This window comes from Grampus griseus, assembly GCF_964374135.1.
Source record: "Grampus griseus genome assembly, chromosome: 14".
In the NCBI taxonomy this organism is placed as follows: Eukaryota; Metazoa; Chordata; class Mammalia; order Artiodactyla; family Delphinidae; genus Grampus; species Grampus griseus.
In genome coordinates, this window is record NC_139008.1 from 48,315,422 (window position 1) to 48,337,825 (window position 22,404).

At 38.8% G+C, this 22,404-nt stretch overlaps 1 protein-coding gene across 1 annotated transcript in view; it reads left to right on the forward strand.

The window, feature by feature from the left end:
- The window catches only part of TASP1 (taspase 1), a 242,379-nt gene that overhangs the window by 203,335 nt on the left and 16,640 nt on the right, over window positions 1-22,404 (forward strand). The window contains exon 13 of the mRNA XM_082670290.1: window positions 6,066-6,139. Coding sequence (XP_082526416.1) covers window positions 6,066-6,139 — 74 coding nt within the window. The remainder of the gene's footprint in view (window positions 1-6,065; window positions 6,140-22,404) is intronic.

The following is a 22,404-nucleotide window of genomic DNA, read 5'->3' on the forward strand; positions in this document are numbered from 1 at the left end:
TGGTTTCGGCATTTTTTATTTCAAATGGAAATAAGTATTTGCTTTGTTTTGTTTGTTTTGATTGCTCTTTGAACATAGCAGGTTTTGTTCTATATATATGTGGCCAGTATAAATTTAAGTAGGGGTTTATTCATGCCCCTTCATAAGATTTGTTCATGTTTTGGGTAGTCACAAGACATGAAACAATTTGAAAGCATCCAATCAGTTTCACATCATCATAAAGCATTTTCATGAAGGGCAATTAAAAATATATGGTAACATGTCATTACGTCACATTTCAGTGTATTTCAGAATGTCATAATCTAAACAGGGAAGAAATTAATTCTTCATAGATAAATTAGATTAACAAGGTAATTGAGATTCCTAGGTGTATTTTTTTAAAAATAGGACATAATTGAAAACAGGGCAAAATTCAAAAGTTTCAGAAGGGATGTATGGTGAAAAGTAGGTTGCCCCCCTCTCAACTTCGTTAATCACGAGTTCCCTGTCTAGCGATAACTGCTGTTGCTGCTTCCCAAGATTTTTTTCCAGAGACATCTCATGTATTTACAAGCATTGTCATCCATGGTGCCCTTTTATTTTCTTTCACAAAAACGGCAGCACCATCTTTATATGTCTTTCTCCACATTTACTTTTCTTCTAGATAAACGATATATTTTGCAGATTAGTGTTTTTTCCAACTGTAGCATGTCACATTAATGAGGTCTAATTTAGTGAGTCACGAGCAGAACCTTTTAATTGCAGTGCATAGAATATAAAGAACCCATGTACTAAGTGACAGTGTGTGGCGCTTTTTTTGTTTTGTTTTGGTTTTACTGTGGTTCATGGCAAAAAGTTTGAAAAAACACTTAGTGTGGATGGTTGCATATGATCCATGTAGAAATTTCTCTTTGTTCTTAATTACTTGAATAGTATTCCATTGTATAGGGTACCATTGTTCTTCGTATATGCTCCCACCAAAAGGCAACCATGCTATTTCCAGTTTCTTCCTAATTAGAACTACTTCAGTGAATCTCTGTGTAAAGATGTTATTTTGTACATGTAAAGGCATATCTGTAGACTAAATACCTAAAAGTAGAATTGCTAGGTCAAAGGGTATGTCATTTTGAGAAAAAGAGTCTGTCCTCATTATTTGCAGATTCATATTTGTGAATTTTCTTACTTTCTGAAATTTACTAGTAATTGAAAGATCAATACTCTCGGCACTTTCCCAGGTCATTTGTGGGCATGGACAGAGTGGGGAAAAATTTGAGCTGGAAAAGTAGCAAAACTTACGGATTCATGAGATGACAACTGATAAAAAGAGCATGAGGGACAGCATTACTGTAAGGCTGAAAGCCAAAGAAATTCATGGGCAGGTCATCCAGGGTCAGGAAAATGTTAAGCTCTTCTTGGCTAGTGTATTACTATAAAGAAATACTGCATAAAATTAATTAGTTATGAAAACATATTAAATAAGATGTCTTTAATCAGAAACACACATAAAATAAGTTTACTTATCGATTGAAAATGCTGGGACCAGAGGCTTGCAGGAAACTAACCCTGTATTTCCCTTGGGAGCAGTGGCTCAGTATTTGCTAATTCAGTGTTTATGGTGAATTTATGGAACATAACTACTGCAAATTATAAGAATGTATTTCCATATGGTCATACTCACACCGTTATTACATGAGAGTGCTCCTTCCTCTACCCCCAGGTAACATAATGCTGTTTTGACCTTTTGGTGTCTGATAACCTGAATGTTGAATCTTTTGTAGTTTTAATTTTCATTTCTTTTAGTAGGAGAAATGTAGAACGTATTTTCACATTTTAGAGTGATTCATATTCCCTTTTGTTCATATCCTTTTGCTTTCTCTTTGGATGTTTGTCTTTTCCTTATTGATTTGTAGCAGATCTTTATATACTAAGAAAATTAGTCCTTTTTCTGTAATATGAATTGCAAATGTTTCCCCCAGCTTGTCACTCATCTCTTGACTTTTTTCCCATAGGGCAAAAGGTAATACTGTAAACATTTTTAATTTAGTCAAATGTATTATCTTGTTATAGTTTTAAAAGCTTACTTTAAGAGATATTTAAGAGTTCTGTTTGTGTTCGATGCTTTATGATTCTAAATCCTTTTCAAGCTGAGTAGATTTCAGAGTGAGAAAGCAACAGGTTTTAGAATCTAGAAGTCCAGTCTGAGTCCTAGGTTCTGCACTTGCTCAGATGGCCTCAGCCATGTTACCTCCCTTCTCTGAGCCCCAGGTTCCCCATCTAGGCTTTGCCGAGGTCCACTATGAAAGGCAGTGCCTGGCGGATGATAGATTCTCAATGTTAGTTCCTCTCCTGCCTCCCTGAAGTCCTCCACCAAGAAATAATTTGATAAGTTATTCATTAATAATTTATTAAATTATTGAGTTGACATACACTAAAAGAAATAAAATAAGATTTCTTTTCAAAAGCATTTTATAATTTAAATTTTAGACAATCCTGCTGAGTTTCTGAAGTCTGAACCTGAATGAGTGACTGATTTGAATTGTTGGTATTAAAAATACACATGAAAAGCTGCTCAACATCACTAATTATTAGAGAAATGCAAATCAAAACTACAATGAGGTATCACCTCACACCAGTTAGAATGGGCATCATCAGAAAATCTACAAACAACAAATGGTGGAGAGGGTGTGGAGAAAAGGGAACCCTCTTGCACTGTTGGTGGGAATGTAAATTGATACAGCCACTATGGAGAACAGTATGGAGGTTCCTTAAAAAACTAAAAATAGAATTACCATATGACCCAGCAATTCCACTACGGGGCATATACCCAGAGAAAACCATAGTTCAAAAAAGATACATGCACCCCAATGTTCATTTCAGCGCTGTTTACAATGGCCAGGTCATGGAAGCAACCTAAATGCCCATCGATAGTAGAATGGATAAAGAAGGTGTGGTACATATATACAGTGGAATATTACTCAGCCATAAAAAGGAACGAAATTGGGTCATTTGTAGAGACGTGGATGGATCTAGAGACTGTCATACAGAGTGATGTAAGTCAGAAAGAGAAAAACAAATATCGTATATTAATGCATATATGTGGAACCTAGAAAAATGGTACAGATGAACTGGTTTGCAGGGCAGAAATAGAGACACATGTAGAGAACAAACATATGGACACCAAGGGGGGAAAGTGGCCGGGGTGGTGGTGGTGGTGTGATGAATTGGGAGATTAGGATTGACATGTATACACTAATATGTATAAAATGGATAACTAATAAGAACCTGCTGTATATAAAAAAAATAAAATTCAAAAATTCAAAAAAAAATAATGCATCAGTACCATGCACCTCCTTTGTTTGTTTGTAAAAAGAGTGAATGAAGACTGAATTTCTAGACATTGAGTTACTTTCTTTAAGAACTCCTAAATTCTGTATCTAGAAACTTTATTGAAAACCTTTCAATAAAAAAATATTTAATGTGGTCAATCAGCACACCCAGTTTATTCTGTTTTGTAAGTCTAAATTTTTCACGTGTTACATTTCCTTAAAGCAGGCTCTATTTTTAGAGAGAATAATGCAGTTTGAAATTGTCAGAATTGTGTCTTAAAAAAATAATGTGCAGTGTTTTTATCCTTCCCTTTCATGATTAGATTGACTATATATTTCCGTGTATTTTTCTTGGCTAATTCATGAGCAGTTACCACCTTAATACTTGGGGAATAAGGAGAGATCACAATGTTAGAAATTCCTGAACTTTGTATTTAACTACAACAGCATTGTCACTACTCGAGAAATTCAGTAAGGCTTGAGTGCCTTTGCTCTATTAGGCAATTCAGAATATCCCAGACCTTGCTCTGGACTTCAAGGTTTTTGAAGTTCAAAGCAGATGTGTTAGGAAGAAAAAACATCTGGCAAAGAGAACTTGCTTCATTGCGTGACACTGTTTTCCTGCACTCATCAGCGGAGCGTCTGTGGAGCAGGTTGGCAGGTTTGAGAATTAATTAATGATGAGGGAATGAGCCACTCTGAGGAACTCAGTGTCGCCCCTTCTGCTTCTTTCTTCCCCATGTGTCTGGCAAAGCCTTCAGAGTCTAGGACCAGAGTCTAGCTGAGCCACAGTTGTGTCTCAACTCACACACTTGTCTTCAGGCTTAATTAGCTCGGAGACGTAAACAGATGGATGGCCCGGGACCCAGAGGGTTGGTGTTGAGCAAGGCAGTTTTATTATTGGGGACTTTTGAAATTTTTGTGAAGTGCATCAAAACTTTAAAAATGCCTTTAAAAAAACTTAGAATTTTGAAAGTAAGTACTTGAAGGTGACAAAGCTTTGTGTGTATCTCAGTATTTTTCTTTCTGTAACTTTTAATTTAGATATAATTTCAAACTTACAGAGAAGTTTCGAGAACAGTACAAGGGACACCTGTGATTTCTTTACCCAGATTCACTCATTTTCATTTCCTCCATTTGTTTTTCCATCTCCACTTCCTCCTTCCTTCCCTCTTCCCTTTACACACACACACACACTCTTGTACATTTTTTTTCTGAATGACTTGAGAGCAAGGTGGAGAGATCCGGTGTCTTTACTCCTAATACTTCAGTGCTTATTTCTTAAGAACAAGGTTGTTCTTCTAAATAATCACAGTATAGTTGTCAAAATCACAGAATTTAATATTGATGCCACACTGTTTGTTACCTAATCCATAGTCCATTTTCAAACTCCATTAGTTGTGTCCCTTCAAGCACCGCCTGTCCCCGTCCAGGCTCCATCCCAGGAGGACACATTGCCTTTAGTTGTCATGTTGCCTTTGTCTTCTTTCTTTATTTTTTTTGGCCACACCACGCAGCTTGTGGGGTCTTAGTTCCCCGACCAGGGATTGAACCCAGACCCTTGGCAGTGAAACCACTGGACTGCCAGGGAAGTCCCTGGGATGCCTTTAAATGGGAACAGTTTCTCAACTTTCTTTGTATTTTTTGACTTTGATATTTTTTGAAGAGTTCAAGCCAGTTATTTAGTAGTGTTCCTATATCAGATTTGTGTGATGTTTCCTCATGCAATTCTGGTTCTGCATTTTTGGCAAGAACACCGCAGAAGTGGCAGTGAGTCTCAGGGGGCACATTGTGTTGATTTGTCCCTTAATTGGTGATGTTGGCTTCCATCATTGGATTAAAGTGAAGTCCATGGGTTTCTCCACAGTGAACTTATACTTTGCCCCTTTATACTTCATAAGAATTTTGTGGAGAGATCACACTGAGATTATGTAAATAGCCTGTTCCTCTTTAGATTCTCCTAGTTTTAGGAAGTGTGATGGCTTTCTATTCTGTATTTATTAGTTGGCATTCTGCTACAAGGAATTGCTTTCTCTTCTCCCCCATTTTATTTATTCCTTTATGTGTTTGCATTAGTATGGGCTCGTTGGTTTTAATTTTGTTCAGTGGTGTTAATTCTTTACTGTCATTATTTATTTTGATACTTAGATTGACTCAGATATGGTCAGTGTGAGTTCCTGCAGGCTGACCCTGGGTCCTTTTGATAAGTCCTCCTCATTCTTTGAGCACTTCCTTATTTTCTGGCATAAAAAGATGTTCCAGGTTCATTTAATATTTTCTCTGCCCCAGCCTTGGAATCAACATTTCTCCAAGGAATCCTGGTTCCTTTTCATGGAGAATGGTATTTGAAAACCTAGACCCTGGGGTGTGTGTGTGTGTGTGTGTGTGTGTGTGTGTGTGTTTTAAAGGAAACTACGTTATAGGATATTATATTTACTAAATCATTGTGTACTGTATGTATGAGTGTGTGTGCATGCATGTGTGTTGTTTAATGTTACAAGTTTCAAACAGAAGAGCATTTATTTTACATGTAATACTCATAAGTTTTGACAAGTAAGAAATACATTTTTCATTTCACAGTAAACGGTATTACACGGTTCTGAGTACTAAATCATCCTGACATTTATGAAGGAGCGAATGGAAAGTAGGGAGCCCGAGTGTGTTAAATATAAAGCTATCTTTAACTGTTGTATTAAAAAGCAGAGATTTATTTTCCATCTGTGATCTGAATGTGCCTATTTGTGTTCTCTTCCATGGCAGTGGAATTTCTGTGGAGCCACACGACGGAGAGCATGTGTGTTGGATATATGTCAGCCCAGGATGGGAAGGCCAAGGTAAGTGGGAAAACTGGTGCATAATTGGAAAACCTTGCAGCCACTGTGTGAACCTCTAACCGGCCAAGTGGACACAATGGACTTTTTTCAGCCTCTCTGGGCGGTAGCTCTGTGATCTTTATGAGAATCTGATAAAGAACAATTAACGGTCCCAAAGAAAACTAGCAGATCTTTCTTGCTTTTGATGATGGAGCAGGGGAGATTAGGACAAACCTTTTATTTTTTTTTTATAATCTTGTTCTTCTTCATCCACTGTGAATAATTGGAAAAGAAGAAACTGGGGATTCGGAAGAGAAAATGGGTGTACCGCTTATGGCTGGCAGGGCTGGGTGATTTTGCAAGGAGGATGGGAATAGCTAAAGGGGAACGAGGCAAAGTTAGCTGAGCACTTGGACCACACCCTGCGTGTGTGAGGGCAGAGATGCCCAGCGTCCTTGCAAGGACTACCTGGCTCGTGCTCCGGTGTGGTCTGACACAGCATCCTCATGGCAGAGTCAAAGGTCTGTGCCCCGTGTGCCACGCATCCCAGGCCCTCATCCCTCAGTGAGTCACAACATTCACAGAGAATGTCCACGCAGCGCCCCTTGAGTCGCTGGGCTTCCCTGCACTCAAGAGGGGTGAGCCTGGGAGTCAGAAACATTATTTGTGGATTCATTTTATACTGGCCTCATGTTCTTCTTGTTCATAAAATTTTTAGGAACAGCTGTGGCATATGATGTTTACTTGGCATTAAAGTACCTCAATTACAAAGCTGTAAAGCCTCTCTTTCAAAGGACATGATTTATTTTACCCATTTGGAAATGCAAGTAAGGAAACTTCTGATGTACACTGTCTGATAGAGATGGGATCTTAACAAATTGAGGCTACAAGTAAGAAAGGGTAACTTCTTGCTTATTGGTCATATAACACCCATCCACGCTGGCCTCTGAATATTACCCAGCAAGGTAGTAGCATCACAGGGCTTTGTGAGGACAGCGTACAAGAGCTTTGTTCCATAGTACATAGAGAAAAGAATTATAATGGCTCATTTAAAAAAGGTGATTTAGAGCAACAGCCAGCTCTACCCACCACCAGTCCCTCCCATCAGTAAACTTCCACAATCCTCTTAGATAGCCTCATCCACCAGAGGGCAGACAGCAGAAGCAAGAAGACCTACAGTCCTTCAGCCTGTGGAACAAAAACCACATTCACAGAAAGATAGACAAGATGAAAAGGCAGAGGGCTATGTACCAGATGAAGGAACAAGGTAAAACCCCAGAAAAAAAAACTAAATGAAGTGGAGCTAGGCAACCTTCCAGAAAAAGAATGCAGAATAATGATACTGAAGATGATCCAGGACCTCGGAAAAACAATGGAGGCAAAGATCGAGAAGATGCAAGAAATGTTTAACAAAGATCTAGAAGAATTAAAGAACAAACAAACAGAGATGAACAGTACAATCACTGAAATGAAAACTACACTAGAAGGAATCAATATCAGAATAACTGAGGCAGAAGAACGGATAAGTGACCTGGAAGACAGAATGCTGGAATTCACTGCTGTGGAACAGAATAAAGAAAAAAGAATGAAAAGAAATGAAGACAGCCTAAGAGACCTCTGGGACAACATTAAACGCAACAACATTCGCATTATAGGGGTTCCGGAAGGAGAGGAGAGAGAGACAGGACCCGAGAAAATATTTGAAGAGATTATAGTCGAAAACTTCCCTAACATGGGAAAGGAAATAGCCACCCAAGTCCAGGAAGCGCAGAGTCCCATGCAGGATAAACCCAAGAGGAAACATACCAAGACACATAGTAATCAAATTGAAAAAAATTAAAGACACAGAAAAATTATTGAAAGCAGCAAGGGAAAAATGACAAATAACATACAAGGAAACTCCCATAATGTTAACAGCTGATTTCTCAGCAGAAACTCTACAAGCCAGAAGGGAGTGGCATGATATACCTAAACTGATGAAAGGGAAGAAGCTACAACCAAGATTACTCTACCTGGCAAGCATCTCATTCAGATTTGATGGAGAAATCAAAAGCTTTACAGACAGGCCAAAGCTAAGAGAATTCAGCACCACCAAACCAGCTGTACAACAAATGCTAAAGGAACTTCTCTAAGTGGGAAACACAAGAGAAGAAAAGGACCTGCAAAAACAAAGTGAAAACAATTAAGAAAATGGTAATAGGAACATACATATCGATAATTACCTTATACGTGAATGGATTAAATGCTCCAACCAAAAGACACAGGCTCGCTGAATGAATACAAAAACAAGATCCATATATATGCTGTCTACAAGAGACCCACTTCAGACCTAGGGACACATACAGACTGAAAGTGAGGGGATGGAAAAAGATATTTCATGCAAATGGAAATCAAAAGAAAGCTGGCGCAGCAGTATTCATATCTGATAAAATAAACTTTAAAATAAAGAATGTTCCAAGAGACAAGGAAGCACACTACATAATGATCAAGGGATCAATCCAAGAAGAAGATATAACAATTATAAATATATATGCGCCCAACATAGGAGCACCCCAATACATAAGGCAACTGCTAACAGATATAAAAGAGGAAATTGACAGTAACACAATAATAGTGTGGGACTCTAACACCTCACTTACACCAATGAACACATCATCCAAACAAAGTTAATAAGGAAACACAAGCTTTAAATGACACAATAGACCAGATAGATTTAATTGATATTTATAGGACATTCCATCCGAAAACAGCAGATTACACTTTCTTCTCAAGTGCACATGGAACATTCTCCAGGATAGATCACATCTTGGGTCACATATCAAGCCTCAGTAAATTTAAGAAAATAGAAATCATATCAAGCATCTTTTCTGACCACAACTCTATGAGATTAGAAATCTATTACAGGGAAGAAAACGTAAAAAACACAAACACATGGAGGCTAAACAATACGTTATTAAATAACCAAGAGATCACTGAAGAAATCAAAGAGGAAATCAGAAAATACCTAGAGACAAATGACAATGAAAACATGATGATGCAAAACCTATGGGGTGCAGCAAAAGCAGTTCTAAGAGGGAAGTTTATAGCAATACAAGCCTACCTCAAGAAGCAAGAAAAATCTCAAACAATCTAACCTTACACCTAAAGGAACTGGACAAAGAAGAACAAACAAAACCCAAAGTTAGCAGAAGGAAAGAAATCATAATGATCAGAGCAGAAATAAATGAAATAAAGAAAACAATAGCAAAGATCCATAAAACTAAAAGCTGGTTCTTTGAGAAGATACACAAAATTGATAAACCATTAGCCAGACTCATCAAGAAAAAGCAAGAGAGGACTCAAATCAATAAAATTAGAAATGAAGAAGGAGAAGTTACAACAGAACTGCAGAAATACAAAGCATCCTAAGAGACTACTACAAGCACCTCTATACCAATAAAATGGACAAACTGGAAGAAATGGACAAATTCTTAGAAAGGTATAACCTTCCAAGACTGAACCAGGAAGAAATACAAAATATGAACAGACCAATCACAAGTAATAAAATTGAAACTGTGATTAAAAATCTTCCAACAGACAAAAGTCCAGGACCAGATGGCTTCACAGGTGAATTCTATCAAACATTTAGAGAAGAGCTAACACCCATCCTTCTCAAACTCTTCCAGAAAACTGCAGAGGAAGGAACACTCTCAAACTCATTCTATGAGGCCACCATCACCCTGATACCAAAACCAGACAACGATACTACAAAAAAGGAAAAGTACAGACTAATATCACTGATGAACATAGATGGAAAAATCCTCAACAAAATACTAGCAAACAGAATCCAACAACACATTAAAAGGATCATACACCATGATCAAGTGGGATTTACCCCAGGGATGCAAGGATTCTTCAATATATGCAAATCAATCAATGTGATACACCATATTGACAAACTGAAGAATAAAAATCATATGATCATCTCAAGAGATGCAGAAAAAGCTTTTGACAAAATTCAACAGCCATTTATGATAAAAGCTCTCCAGAAATTGGGCATAGAGGGAACCTACCTCAACATAACAAAGGCCATATACAACAAACCCACAGCAAACATCATTCTCAATGGTGAAAAACTGAAACTATTTCCTCTAACATCAGGAACAAGACCAGGATGTCCACTCTCACCACTGTTATTCAACATTATTTTGGAAGTCCTAGCCACGGCAATCAGAGAAGAAAAAGAAATAAAGGAATACAAATTGGAAAAAAAGAAGTAAAACTGTCACTGTTTGCAGATGACATGATACTATACATAGAGAATCCTAAAGATGCCACCAGAAAACTACTAGAGCTAAGCAATGAATTTAGTAAAGTTGCAGGATACAAAATTAATGCACAGAAATCTCTTGCATTCCTATACACTAATGATGAAAAATCTGAAAGGGAATTTAAGGAAACACTCCCATTTACTACTGCAAAAAAAAGAATAAAATACCTAGGAATAAACCTACCTAAGGAGACAAAAGACCTGTATGCAGAAAACTGTAAGACACTGATGAAAGAAATTAAGAGTGACATAAACAGATGGAGAGCTATACCATGTTCTTGGATAGGAAGAATCAATATTGTGAAAATGACTATACTACCCAAAGCCATGTACAGATTCAATGCAATCCCTATCAAATTAGCAACTGCATTTTTTACAGAACTAGAACAAAAAATCTTAAAATTTGTATGGAGACACAGAAGACCCCAAATAGCCACAGGAGTCTTGAGGGAAAAAAACGGAGCTTGAGGAATTAGACTCCCTGACTTCAGAGTATACTACAAAGCTACAGTAATCAAGACGATATGGTACTGGCACTAAAAGAGAAATATAGATCAATGGAACAAGATAGAAAGCCCAGAAACAAACCCTTGCACCTATGGTCAACTAATCTATGACAAAGGAGGCAAGGATATACAATGGAGAAAAGACAGTCTCTTCAATAAGTGGTGCTGGGAATACTGGAAAAGCTACATGTAAAAGAATGAAATTAGAGTACTCCCTAACACCATACACAAAAATAAAGTGAAAATGGCTTAGAGACCTAAATGTGAGACCAGACACTATAAAACTCTTAGAGGAAAACATAGGAAGAACACTCTTTGACATAAACCACAGCAAGATATTTTTTGATCTACCTCGTAGAGTAATGGAAATAAAAACAAAAATAAACAAATGGGACCTATTGAAACTTAAAAGCTTTTGCACAACAGAGGAAATCATAAACAAGATGAAAAGGCAACCCTTAGAACGGGAGAAAATATTTGCAAAAGAATCAATGGACAAAAGATTAATATCCAAGATATATAAACAGCTCATGCAGCTCAATATTAAAAAAACAAACAACCCAATCCAAAAATGGGCAGAAGACCTAAATAGACATTTCTCCAAAGAAGACATCCAGATGGCCAAGAAGCACATGAAAAGTTGCTCAACATCAGTAATTATTAGAGAAATGCAAGTCAAAACTGCAATGAGGTATCACCTCACACCAGTTAAAATGGGCATCATCAGAAAATCTACAAACAAGAAATGCTGGAGAGGGTGTGGAGAAAAGGGAACCCTCTTGCACTGTTGGTGGGAATGTAAATTGATACAGCTACTATGGAGAACAGTATGGAGTTTCCTTAAAGAACTAAAAATAGAATTACCATATGCCCAGCAATCCCACTACTGGGCATATACCCAGAGAAAACCATAATTCAAAAAGACACATGCACCCCAGTGTTCACTGCAGCACTATTTATAGTAGCCAGGTCATGGAAGCAATCCAAATGCCCATCGACAGACGAGTGGATAAAGAAGATGTGGTACATATATACCATGGACTATTACTCCGCCATAAAAAGGAATGAAATTGGGTCATTTGTAGAGATGTGGATGCATCTATAGATTGTCATACAGAGTGAAGTAAGTCATAAAGAGAAAAACAAATATCGTGTGTTAATGCATATATGTGGAACCTAGAAAATGATACAGATGAACCGGTTTGCAGGGCAGAAATTGAGACACGGAAGTAGAGAACAAACGTATGGACACCGTGTGGGGAAAGCGACGGGGGTTGAGGGTGGTGGTCTGATGAATTGGGAGATTGGGATTGACATGTATAGCCTGATGTGTGTAAAATTGATGACCAATAAGAACCTGCTGTATAAAAAAATAAAATAAAATAAAAGTGATTTATGGGTTTAGAGCAACATTATCTAAAAGAATTTTCTGTTGATGGAAATAATTTATATTTATAGTGTGTCCTCCTATATGATAGCCACTAGACACATGTGGCAATGAGCACTGGAAATGTGGCGAGTATGCCCGAGAAACAGAAGTTAAAATTTTGCTTAAATGTGAATAGCCACATGTGGCTATTGGCTACCATACTGAACAGCACCGGTTTAAAGAAAGAGTGGAAAAGTGGCTCTCTAAATAAATATTTTCAAAACATTCTTTTTTTCCCAATTGCAAAACGGTTCCAAAATATAAAATAAGCCTGATAAGCCATAAGAATCCTTGCCCAAGAATAGCTTGCAGCCAGTTAAGTTTCTCTCACCCTTGACATGTTGAATCTGGGCTAAAATTGCTTTTTAACAAAAAAACGTGGAAGAGGTGGACTTCAATAGTGGAGCTGGTCTGAAACCTGTCTGGTGGGAGCGGTCAAGTTATTAAGTCCCGTTTGCAGAAATGTTCCTGTTATCCCTGCTGGTGGCCTGTGGAAGACACCTTGCTATTTAACATGAAATATGGGAGGAAAGAGAGTGGAGAGTCCTGCCTTAAGCCCAAAGATATTTGGCTTCCAGTTGCATCGCTTGACATCTGGTGGACGTGGTTTTCATATTGCTGGTAAATTCTCCAGCTGTTGGTATTGATGGGCCAACAGATACAGCTGCTCCTCTTGCCTCACTTGTAAATTATGTGTTTGACCTTCCTTGCAGAGAGTTCATCCCTTTCCCTTTCTTCCTCCTTTGAGCCTGTGGCAACAAATGCTTTCCCCCAAAAAACCAACCAAACAAAAAAACCCCAAAACACTAAAGCTTTGGTTGCTGAATTCTATTGATAAAAAACAAACAAACATCTCTTCTGTCATAAAGCCTGGAATTTTATTGTATTGCAAGTATGACAAAGTTATAGATGACAAGCTGAGCTCAAAAGAGGAAAGAGGGGCTATAGCAAAGTTTATATTCTTTTTAAGAGAGTAAGCCTTTGGCCTACCCCCTGGTTTCCTGATTTCTGTGAAAGAATTATTGAATTAGTGGCATACCCATTCAAGCATGATGATGGGTTTGTGAAACATGCTCTCATATGATATTGCAAACCACAGTAGCAAAATGAGAAAGAAGGCATCTTTATTTTATTTTACTTTATTTTATTTTTGGCCGTACCATGTGGCATGCAAGATCCTAGTTCCCTGACCAGGGATCGAACCCATGCCCCCTGCAGTGGAAACACGGAGTCTTAACCACTGGACCGCCAGGGAAGTCCCAGAAGACCTCTTCAAAAATTGAAACAACAACATTTTTTTAAATTTAAAAACTACTTCTGAAAAGTTTTTTTTTTGTTTTTAATTTGCCCTGCTTTCCAAAAATTGCCTTCTTTCTGCTTGTTACCAAACTCAGAAACTAAAGCCACCTGGCCATTTGAACATTTTATATAAGCTAACTATGTTTAATCCAGGTTAATACCTTGAATTAAAGTTCACCTCAAAATTGTACTGCTTCAAAAAGGCTGGATAATAACTAATATCATTATAACCAGAATCCATATGTAATTTGAATAAATAGAGGTAGGTTCTTTTATAAGTTTCTTTCTTTCTTTTTTTTTTTAATAGAATGCTCTTGTAGTTGTATCCCTTAATTTAATTTCTAAACCCCTTCTGTAGCATGAGTTAAAGAGATTTCTTTTTATTGAACCAAAATTAGGGCATTGATACCAGTTGGATATAAAAATCAGATTGCCTGTATCCTACCCAAGATAGCAGACAGTTAATGAATGGTTTTTAATAAACACCCAGTGTGTATGGACTACTATAATAAAAACAGATGTTAACATTGGCATGGAACTTATTCAGGTATAATAAGTGAAACCTAGGTTTCTTTTCCTATGTAGAGGTCATTTTTTATAACACAGTGAAAATACTGTTATAAAAATTAATCCTTGAGGAGGAGCAGGCTATTTTATGGTCGTAAGGTGTTTCCTCACAGATTCTTACTAGTTACAGGGGAAAATAATAAGTATATTTTGGAGAAACCAGGCAATAACTTGACCATGTGATCAAAACTAATGTCGTGAGTGAGGGGCAGATGGACATATCATATGCCTCTGGATGTGAGAACCTGAGAAAGACACAACATCACTTTTGCAGTATCCCATCTGGAAGTGCACAGACTGAATCTAACCACAAGGAAACATCAGACAAATTGAAAATGAAGAACATTCTAGGAAGAAAGAAAAAGGGGACTATATTCTTCAAAAATGTCAATGTCATAAAAGACAAAGGCTGAGGAAATGTCCCAGATTAAACAATGTTAAAGAGTCGTGACAACTAGTATATGCAATAACTGATCCTAGGCTGAATCCTATATGGGAGGGGGAAAATGCCAAAAATGTATTTTTAGGTCAATTTACAAAATGGGATATAGATAGTAGAAAATGTTGTATCATTTTAAAATGTACTTGTTATAACTGTACTGTGGTATGCAGGGAAATATTCTTACCTTTAGTACAAACTGAAGTGTTCGGAGGTAAAGGGCCATAATTCTACAATATCTTCTCAGTGGTTCAGAAAATAATATTATGTGGATGGATGGGTGGATAGGTGGATAGATAGATAGCAGATTACAAAGCAAACGGAGCAAAATGTTAGCAATGGGTGAACCTGGGTAAAGGATGTATGGGTGTCCCTTGAACTATTCTGTAATTTTGAAATTATTTTCAAATAAAAAGTTTTTAAAAGCATCACCCTTTTATATTATGGCACATTTGATCAGTTCTTGCAATTGAAATGAACAAGTATTGGAATGGATGCAGTGCCAGGCAGCTGGAGCCTAGGTTCCCCCTTCACTCCTTGCAGACTATGTGACTCAGTGTGGTCGTTGTGCCTCTCTGATCTCAGAGGCCTCATGTGTAAGATGAGAGTAAGAAAACCTGACTCTGCCTTAAGTCCTTCCTGGGATCAGGCTTGATAGGAGCAAGGAAACAGTCTTATGTGTCTGAATACAGATGAATGGACCCTGGTTAAGTCCTTTATATATTATGGGTATTGTATATATATGGCCCTTCCTCCCTAGATATTTGCTTGCCATCTGCAAAATTCTAAATTCTACATTGCAGATTAATAAGCATATATGTTGCTGTTCAGTTTTTGGTAGGATTTTTGTAACCCCAAATGTAGTATCTACCATGCCTTTTTTTTTTTTTTTTTTTTTTTTGCGGTACGCGGGCCTCTCACTGTTGTGGCCTCTCCCGTTGCAGAGCACAGGCTCCTGACGCGCAGGCTCAGCGGCCATGGCTCACGGGCCCAGCCACTCCGCGGCATGTGGGACCTTCCCGGACCGGGGCACGAACCCCTGTCCCCTGCATCGGCAGGCGGACTCTCAACCACTGCGCCACCAGGGAAGCCCCATGCTTTGTTTTTTTGAAGATAGTTTCTGGGGCTTTTAAAAAATCTCAGTAAATGTCTGTGTACAAGGGACAGCACGGATGAGATTTCTGAGAGCTTTTTGATAGGCTTAACTTGTGTATCAAGGAAAGCCATGGGTGAATGACTTAAATATAAAACATGAGGTACATGGGACTTCCCTGGTGGCGAAGCAGCTAAGACTCTGCGCTCCCAATTCAGGGGCCCAGGTTCAATTCCTGGTCAGGGAACTAGATCCCACATGCATGCCGCAGCTAAGAGTTCACATGCCACAGCTAAGAAGCCCACGAGCCGCAACTAAGGAGCCTGCCTGCCGCAACTAAGACCCGGTGCAACCAAATAAATTAATTAAAAAAAAATGAGGTCCACAAGAGGGAGTTACCAAAAGAAGTGAGAAAAAGACTTCCAATTAGTATGAAGAAAGTCACAAGAGACTGTTGCCTCTACTCCCAGTAATGAGAATGAGCTGGATAAACTATAAAGTCATAGATTTAAAAAATTATCCCCAAAGCAGAATATGGTAGAAAAACTTAAATGAACTAAATTCCAGAAAGAGATAAGCCTTTCCTAGGAGAGAAAAAAGCTCTGACTGCTTCATTCCTGGCAAAGCAGCAGGAGGAGGGTTTTTTAAAGGTGTCAGCAAGACCATCTATAAAGAGGCAGTGTGATATAATAAGAGAATGGGCTTTGGAGTTAGCCAGACTTGGATTTCCATCCTGAAGCCCCTGCTTTGTAACCTGGGACAGGTTGCCTATCTGACCCTTGGTTTCCTTATCTTTAAAGTGGGAATATTACCGAAGCTTTCTGAGCATTCTGAATATTAATTGAGTAATAAACCCAAAGTGCATGTAATAGAGCTACATACATTGTGATGGGTGATGGTTGTGGTGGTGGTGGTAGAAGTGATAGAGAGTCTCTCAGGGCTGTCACCTTGCAGCTCCGCAGCCTCATTTACACTGTAACCGTGTTCCCAAACGTGCTGTGTCCATTGCCTACCACAGGAGTGACACCTCCTGGATTTTCACCCTGCTTTCCTGGTGGAGATGGTAGGGGTTATTACATTTTGACAAAACGTAACTCTAGCTTGTAAATATAAACCAACTGACAAGTGAATTCAGAGATCCCAGAAGAGGAAAAAAAATTGTTTGAAGCTGCAGGAATAGACACACACACATACAGCCCTGCAATTCAGGCCAATATGGTAGTAACGGAGCCCTTTCAAAAGCTTTCTGACTAGATGTCTACCAACTTGACAGCATCACAAACTTAGGCTTTTAAATGAAACCTAAGTTGCCTGCAGCATTCCTGATAAGCTCACCTAACTAATTTTCCCTTTAAAAGTAAGAGGGAAGAATATTGTTTACTAGCTACTGTTGAGTATCTCTTGTGTGAACGCAGGCAGCCTTCCCAGATTCCTCTGAGCTCTAGACAGTGGAACACCTTTGGGTGTGTTGACCATGAGTTCCTTAAAAGGGACTTTAGTTCAACGATAGTGGCCAGTGACAGTCACTGGGTGGATATATTGGATCATATTTTAGATTTATGAAGAACCACTTAGACACAAGTTGGCCTTGGTCTAAGCCAAATTTTAACTGCTTCTGATAATCTAGTCCCCATGTTACTCAACAACTGAAGGAGTCTGATCCCTGGCAGGAAGCCAACTGCCCTGAGATGGTGTTAGGTGCTGCCAACAAGCTGTGTACTAGGAAAACATCCCAGACAGCTAAATTTGGCAAGTGTGCTTTATGGAACAGAAGGAAAAGTGGCTAATCAATGATTTTGCTTGTACCTTTTAAGCTTGCCCAGAATTTCAAATATAGAAAACTGCATTTCTTTTCCATGCTCTTAAGACTTCCAGGAGGATCCCATTGGGTTTATTTAGAAAGTTCTTTAGACAAACAGGAGAAGATTGTAGAAGGCTGAGTATGTGAAAAACAAACTTTAAGACACAAGTTTCCTCAGCCTCAAGTTTAGTTCTAAGAGTAGTTGGTAATTTTATTTTTGCCTAATTAGTCTTATGCCATCAGTTTCTTCCAAATGATTCATTTGACATAGCTCCAAAGTAATAAATAGAATAAACACAAAGAGGGAATTCACCATGTTGGCAAGAGCATAAATCTTCCCAGAGGTATTAACCATATTTATCCAAATAAATCTCATTTTAATCATGGTGTAGGGTTAGATCTCTGCAAAGATAAATGTCTATTGCTTGGACTTGTAGACATTCCATGTTAGTTGGAAGGAAGTGAATAAACCTTTTTTTCTGGTTATAGTAACATAGAAAATAATGAAAACATTAATTTCTCTACCTCTATATACTTACATAGCCATCAGCTTACATAGTTCACATCAGGTGTGAACTTAACATTAGAATGTCACCTTGTTACCTTCTAGTACCCAACATTTTAGGTAAATATGTACCTTCCCAAAGCAGACACGTGCCTGCATTTTACGCACAGAACAACGCATAAGTGTGAGATGTAACTGAGACAAGCATTCATGAGAATGATCGGCCTTATTACCCACAGTGAGTAAGTAATGGTTACAGGATGGTCATTTCTTTCTCTTGGTTGAAAAGCAGTGGACAAATGATGAAAGGAATCTTTTCTTGTTTTATTTTTTTTTCAATCTTAAGACAAAAAAAGCCATAATCTTGATCATGCCATTCTTGTTTCTTGTTAACTTTCTAACTTGAAACAAGGTATTGGTTTCTTTGATTGTAAAGATTCAGGATCACCCATTGATTTTATGTTGTAAGAACTTCTATTATATTATTATTATTTTTTTTTTTCTTAAGTAGGTGAGTAGTGATGGGAACTGAATCTACAGGTATGCAGTCAGTATACACGGAGGTACTGATGGCCCCACAGGGCCCCACACACATGGGCATTCATTCGCCTTCTATGAGTGGCTCCCTGTTGAGGTTGAGGGTAGAACTTTGAGTCCAGATGGTTGTTTGGATGCAACATTTTATCCCCACTCACCCTCCTCCCCAGTAACCTGCAGATTTGAGCTCAAAAGCTGAATTCATCAGCAGATCAGCATTTTTTAAAAAATTGAAAATGTTTACATAAAAAATTTGAACTTACATAAAATAGAAATTTTGAATAAAATTTTTATACAAGATTTAAATGTTTTAAGTTTTACATAAAGAGGTACAATTTTCTTCCTCCTGGCTTGTTTTCTCTCATAAGAGTAGATTTGGCCACACTGGGACCCACTTCCTACATGGCCATGATTAGTTGGAGCCAAGTGGTAGCCACCCTGTTTGGTGGGGCCTGGACATTCCATTCTGACAGTCCTACACCTGGCCTGTTTCACTTAGACAGGCATCAGAGACTGACCCGTGTTGTAGATTTTGAACGCTAAGCAAAGTCTATCTGCTGGAATACATTTTCATTCCAGTACCATTCATTCAAATAATATAGTTTCTGTCTTCTTTAAAGCCTTCATCTTGGAGCGTCCATTCTGTCTAATCCTAAGGATTAAAATTCTTCTCTGATGATTATTATGTATGATTTTTATGTCTTATAAGTAAAGCAGTGCTGTAAATTGGTGAAACTTTAACATTTTAGTAATAACTAATTGAGACATTTGGATATGGTTCAGCTACTCTCTCTATTTGCATTCTTTTCAAATACTTCTGGATGCAATAAGTGGTACGTATGGCGATTTACTTTTATGCTCTTGAGCTGTCATCACTGCACTGTACATGTTTGGACTACACTGTCTGCTGCAGTGTTGAAGGCATGAAAAGAAACTTAATTTAGAATGAGGGTTGTGTTAATGCTTCGCTATTAGGAGATGCTCAGGGTACTTGGAAACAGCTTTTTCTTCACTTGAAATAGAAAATTAATCGTATTTTGAATGTACCTCCTGTAACAGATGAAAACCTCAATAATCCCGATTTCTTCCATTGATAGGTCTTGTGGATATTATGGTAAAATTTTGAACAGTTAGAACCTGCTAACAGTTAGAACCTGCCCCGTTAAAAATGGAAGATCTTGGCAAAACAAGCTCTTACTAGACAGTTAGTAATAAGCCCCAGTAGCCCCTGAATAAAACATGCTTCCAACCCAAATTTCTACAAATTTCCAAAGCCAGGTCAGACAGGAAGGACCCAGTCTTTAAGGTGATAACCTCTTAGGTACAACAAGTTCCTGAACCTCGCATTTATATTTTTGTTCAGTAGGCCATACTTGGGGCAAAAAAGAAATAAATACAATCTATAAGTTTTTCACCATCAAAGATGACAAAAATTCATTTCTTCTTAACTTCAGTTAATCAGTATTAGAGCTAATCAGGGATTTATTACAGTGATTAGTAATGATTAACTGGGAAGGAAGCCTTGATTCTTTGGCTTTGAGATTTTAGCTACTAGAAAAAGTCAGTTTACTTAGGAGTACAGTTTTGATGAAACATAGCGGCTCATTTTTTAAAACGAAATATTTATTAAACAAATGCAATTGAGTGCCTATTATATTCAGGTACTTTCCTGGAAACATAATAGTGCACAAAAAAGCTAAGAATCTTTGTACTCCTGGCCTGACACACTAGTGGGGAAAATAATAACCAAGATAAATAAGGTGTATAGTATGTTTGTGATAAGTGCTAAAAAGAAACGTGAAGCTGGCAAGGATTTTAGGAAGTACGAGGGTTCCGATGTTAGGCAGGTCTCACTGAGAAAGTGACGTTTGAGTAAAGCCTTGGAAGATTTATGGGAGCAAGGCAAGAACGTCCCAGCATGGAGAACAGCAAGAGCAGAGGCCTTCAATCAGGAGTGAGTGTTCCGGGTGTGACGGAGGGACAGTGAGAAGGCTGGTCTTAGTGGGACAGAGTAAGCCATGGGGGACCAGACCATGTGGGTTCTTACTGGTCACCGTCAGGATCTGGGCTCTTCCAAAGCCCCTGGAGGATAGTGAGCAGAGGAGTGACAATGTCTGGCTCACATTTTAAGAGGCGACTCCAGCTGCTGAAAGGGAGGCAGCGTGGACGGCCATTGCCACCCGTGAGTGACGATAATGAGTTGGACTAGAACGTTAGCTGGGCAGGCGGTGAGGGCCAGTTGGCTTCTGTGTCCATTTTAAGAGAGAGCCGACAGGAGCTGCCGATGGATTGGACAGAGGCACGGGGGAAAGAGAGAAGACAGCAATGAGAATGGAGTTGCCATTTACCAGTGGGGGGAAGAAGGTGAGGAGGGAGGAAGCAGGCTTGAGGGGAAGTAGAAAGAGCTCAGTTCTGGATGTGTTCATTTGGAGATGCCTGTTAGGCATTGAATGGAGACGGTCAGCGTGTGGTTGGATGTGTGTGTCAGGAGAGAGGACTAAGTTGAAGATGTGTATTTGGGAATCTCAGCATATAAATGCTTTTTTAAAATTACAAGGCTAGGTGTGATCACCCAAGAGAGGGACCACAGCCAGGAGAAAAGATTTCTGAGGAATTGCTGTGTTGATAAGTCAGAGAGGTGAAGAACCCAGCAAAGGAGACTGAGAAATGGCCGTAGAGGCTGGTGGAGAACCAGAGGAGAGTGGGGTCTTAGAAACCAAGGACAGAAAGTATTTCAAGGCCAAGAGAGCGATCAGTTTTATCAGATCCTGTACTCTGGGCCCATGAAGTTAGGTCTGAGGACAGACCACTGGATTTAGCATTCGGAAGTCATTGCTTACCTTGGTAAGAGCCGTTTCAGTGCAGCGGTCAAGGCAGAAACCTGAGTGGAGAGGGTTTAGAGAGAATGGAAGGAAAGAAGCTGTGGAAACAAGAATAGACAAGTCTTTTAAAGTATGTTGCTGTAAATGGAAGCAAAGAAATGAAGTGGCAGCTGGAGGAGGAGGTAGTTCTGGAGAGTTATTATTCTTTCCTCTTTCTCCAGTGGAACCAGATGCTTCACTTTATGTCCAGAACACTGCACAGATAATTTTCTACAAAATGAGTTGAGGAAAAGTGGCCCAACTCTTGAGTCCTGGGGTACCCCAACATTTAGTGGCTGGGGAGGTGAGGAACTGAGGTCTCAGTATTAGAGTAAAAGAGAAGGGAGGTTTCATCACACTCTTTATAGGAGTTTGGGTGCAGCTGGAATTGAAGGACGGCATCCGTTGACATTTGGGATGAGCTGGCTTACAGAGTCCGTGGGTTCCTTTATTGAAGAGTGTCTGAACTTCATGTGCTCCCATGCCTGTCTGGCTCTGAGAAAAGTGGGCTGGGGCTGACATTTGACCAGGCTCCTTTTTTTCAGAGAGCCTCTCCCAGGACCAGCAGAAGCCAGCCTGGGAAGCCTTGCCCTCTCTCGTCTCAACACCTTAATAGTTCTTTGGTGTCGCACGGGTCAGATCAATAAGAAGTCAGGAAGCAGATGGTTTTGACGAGGAGAACTTTCTTCAAAGAGTTTGTTGGCGGTTTTTATTTTTACCCCTCCCAAATTCCTCACTGACAGATCAACTGAAATTCTCAGGAAATAGTCCATTACACAAATAGTAGTTTCACTCTTTATGGTAGTTTCAACATTAGCCTTTCATTTCTTTTCAAATACAAGATGCTCTTTTCAAGCTATAGTAAAATCCATGTTATCTGGCAGCTTACCAACCAGAAGACTGTTACTGACATTTTGGGTTTTCACTCAGTACAAATCAT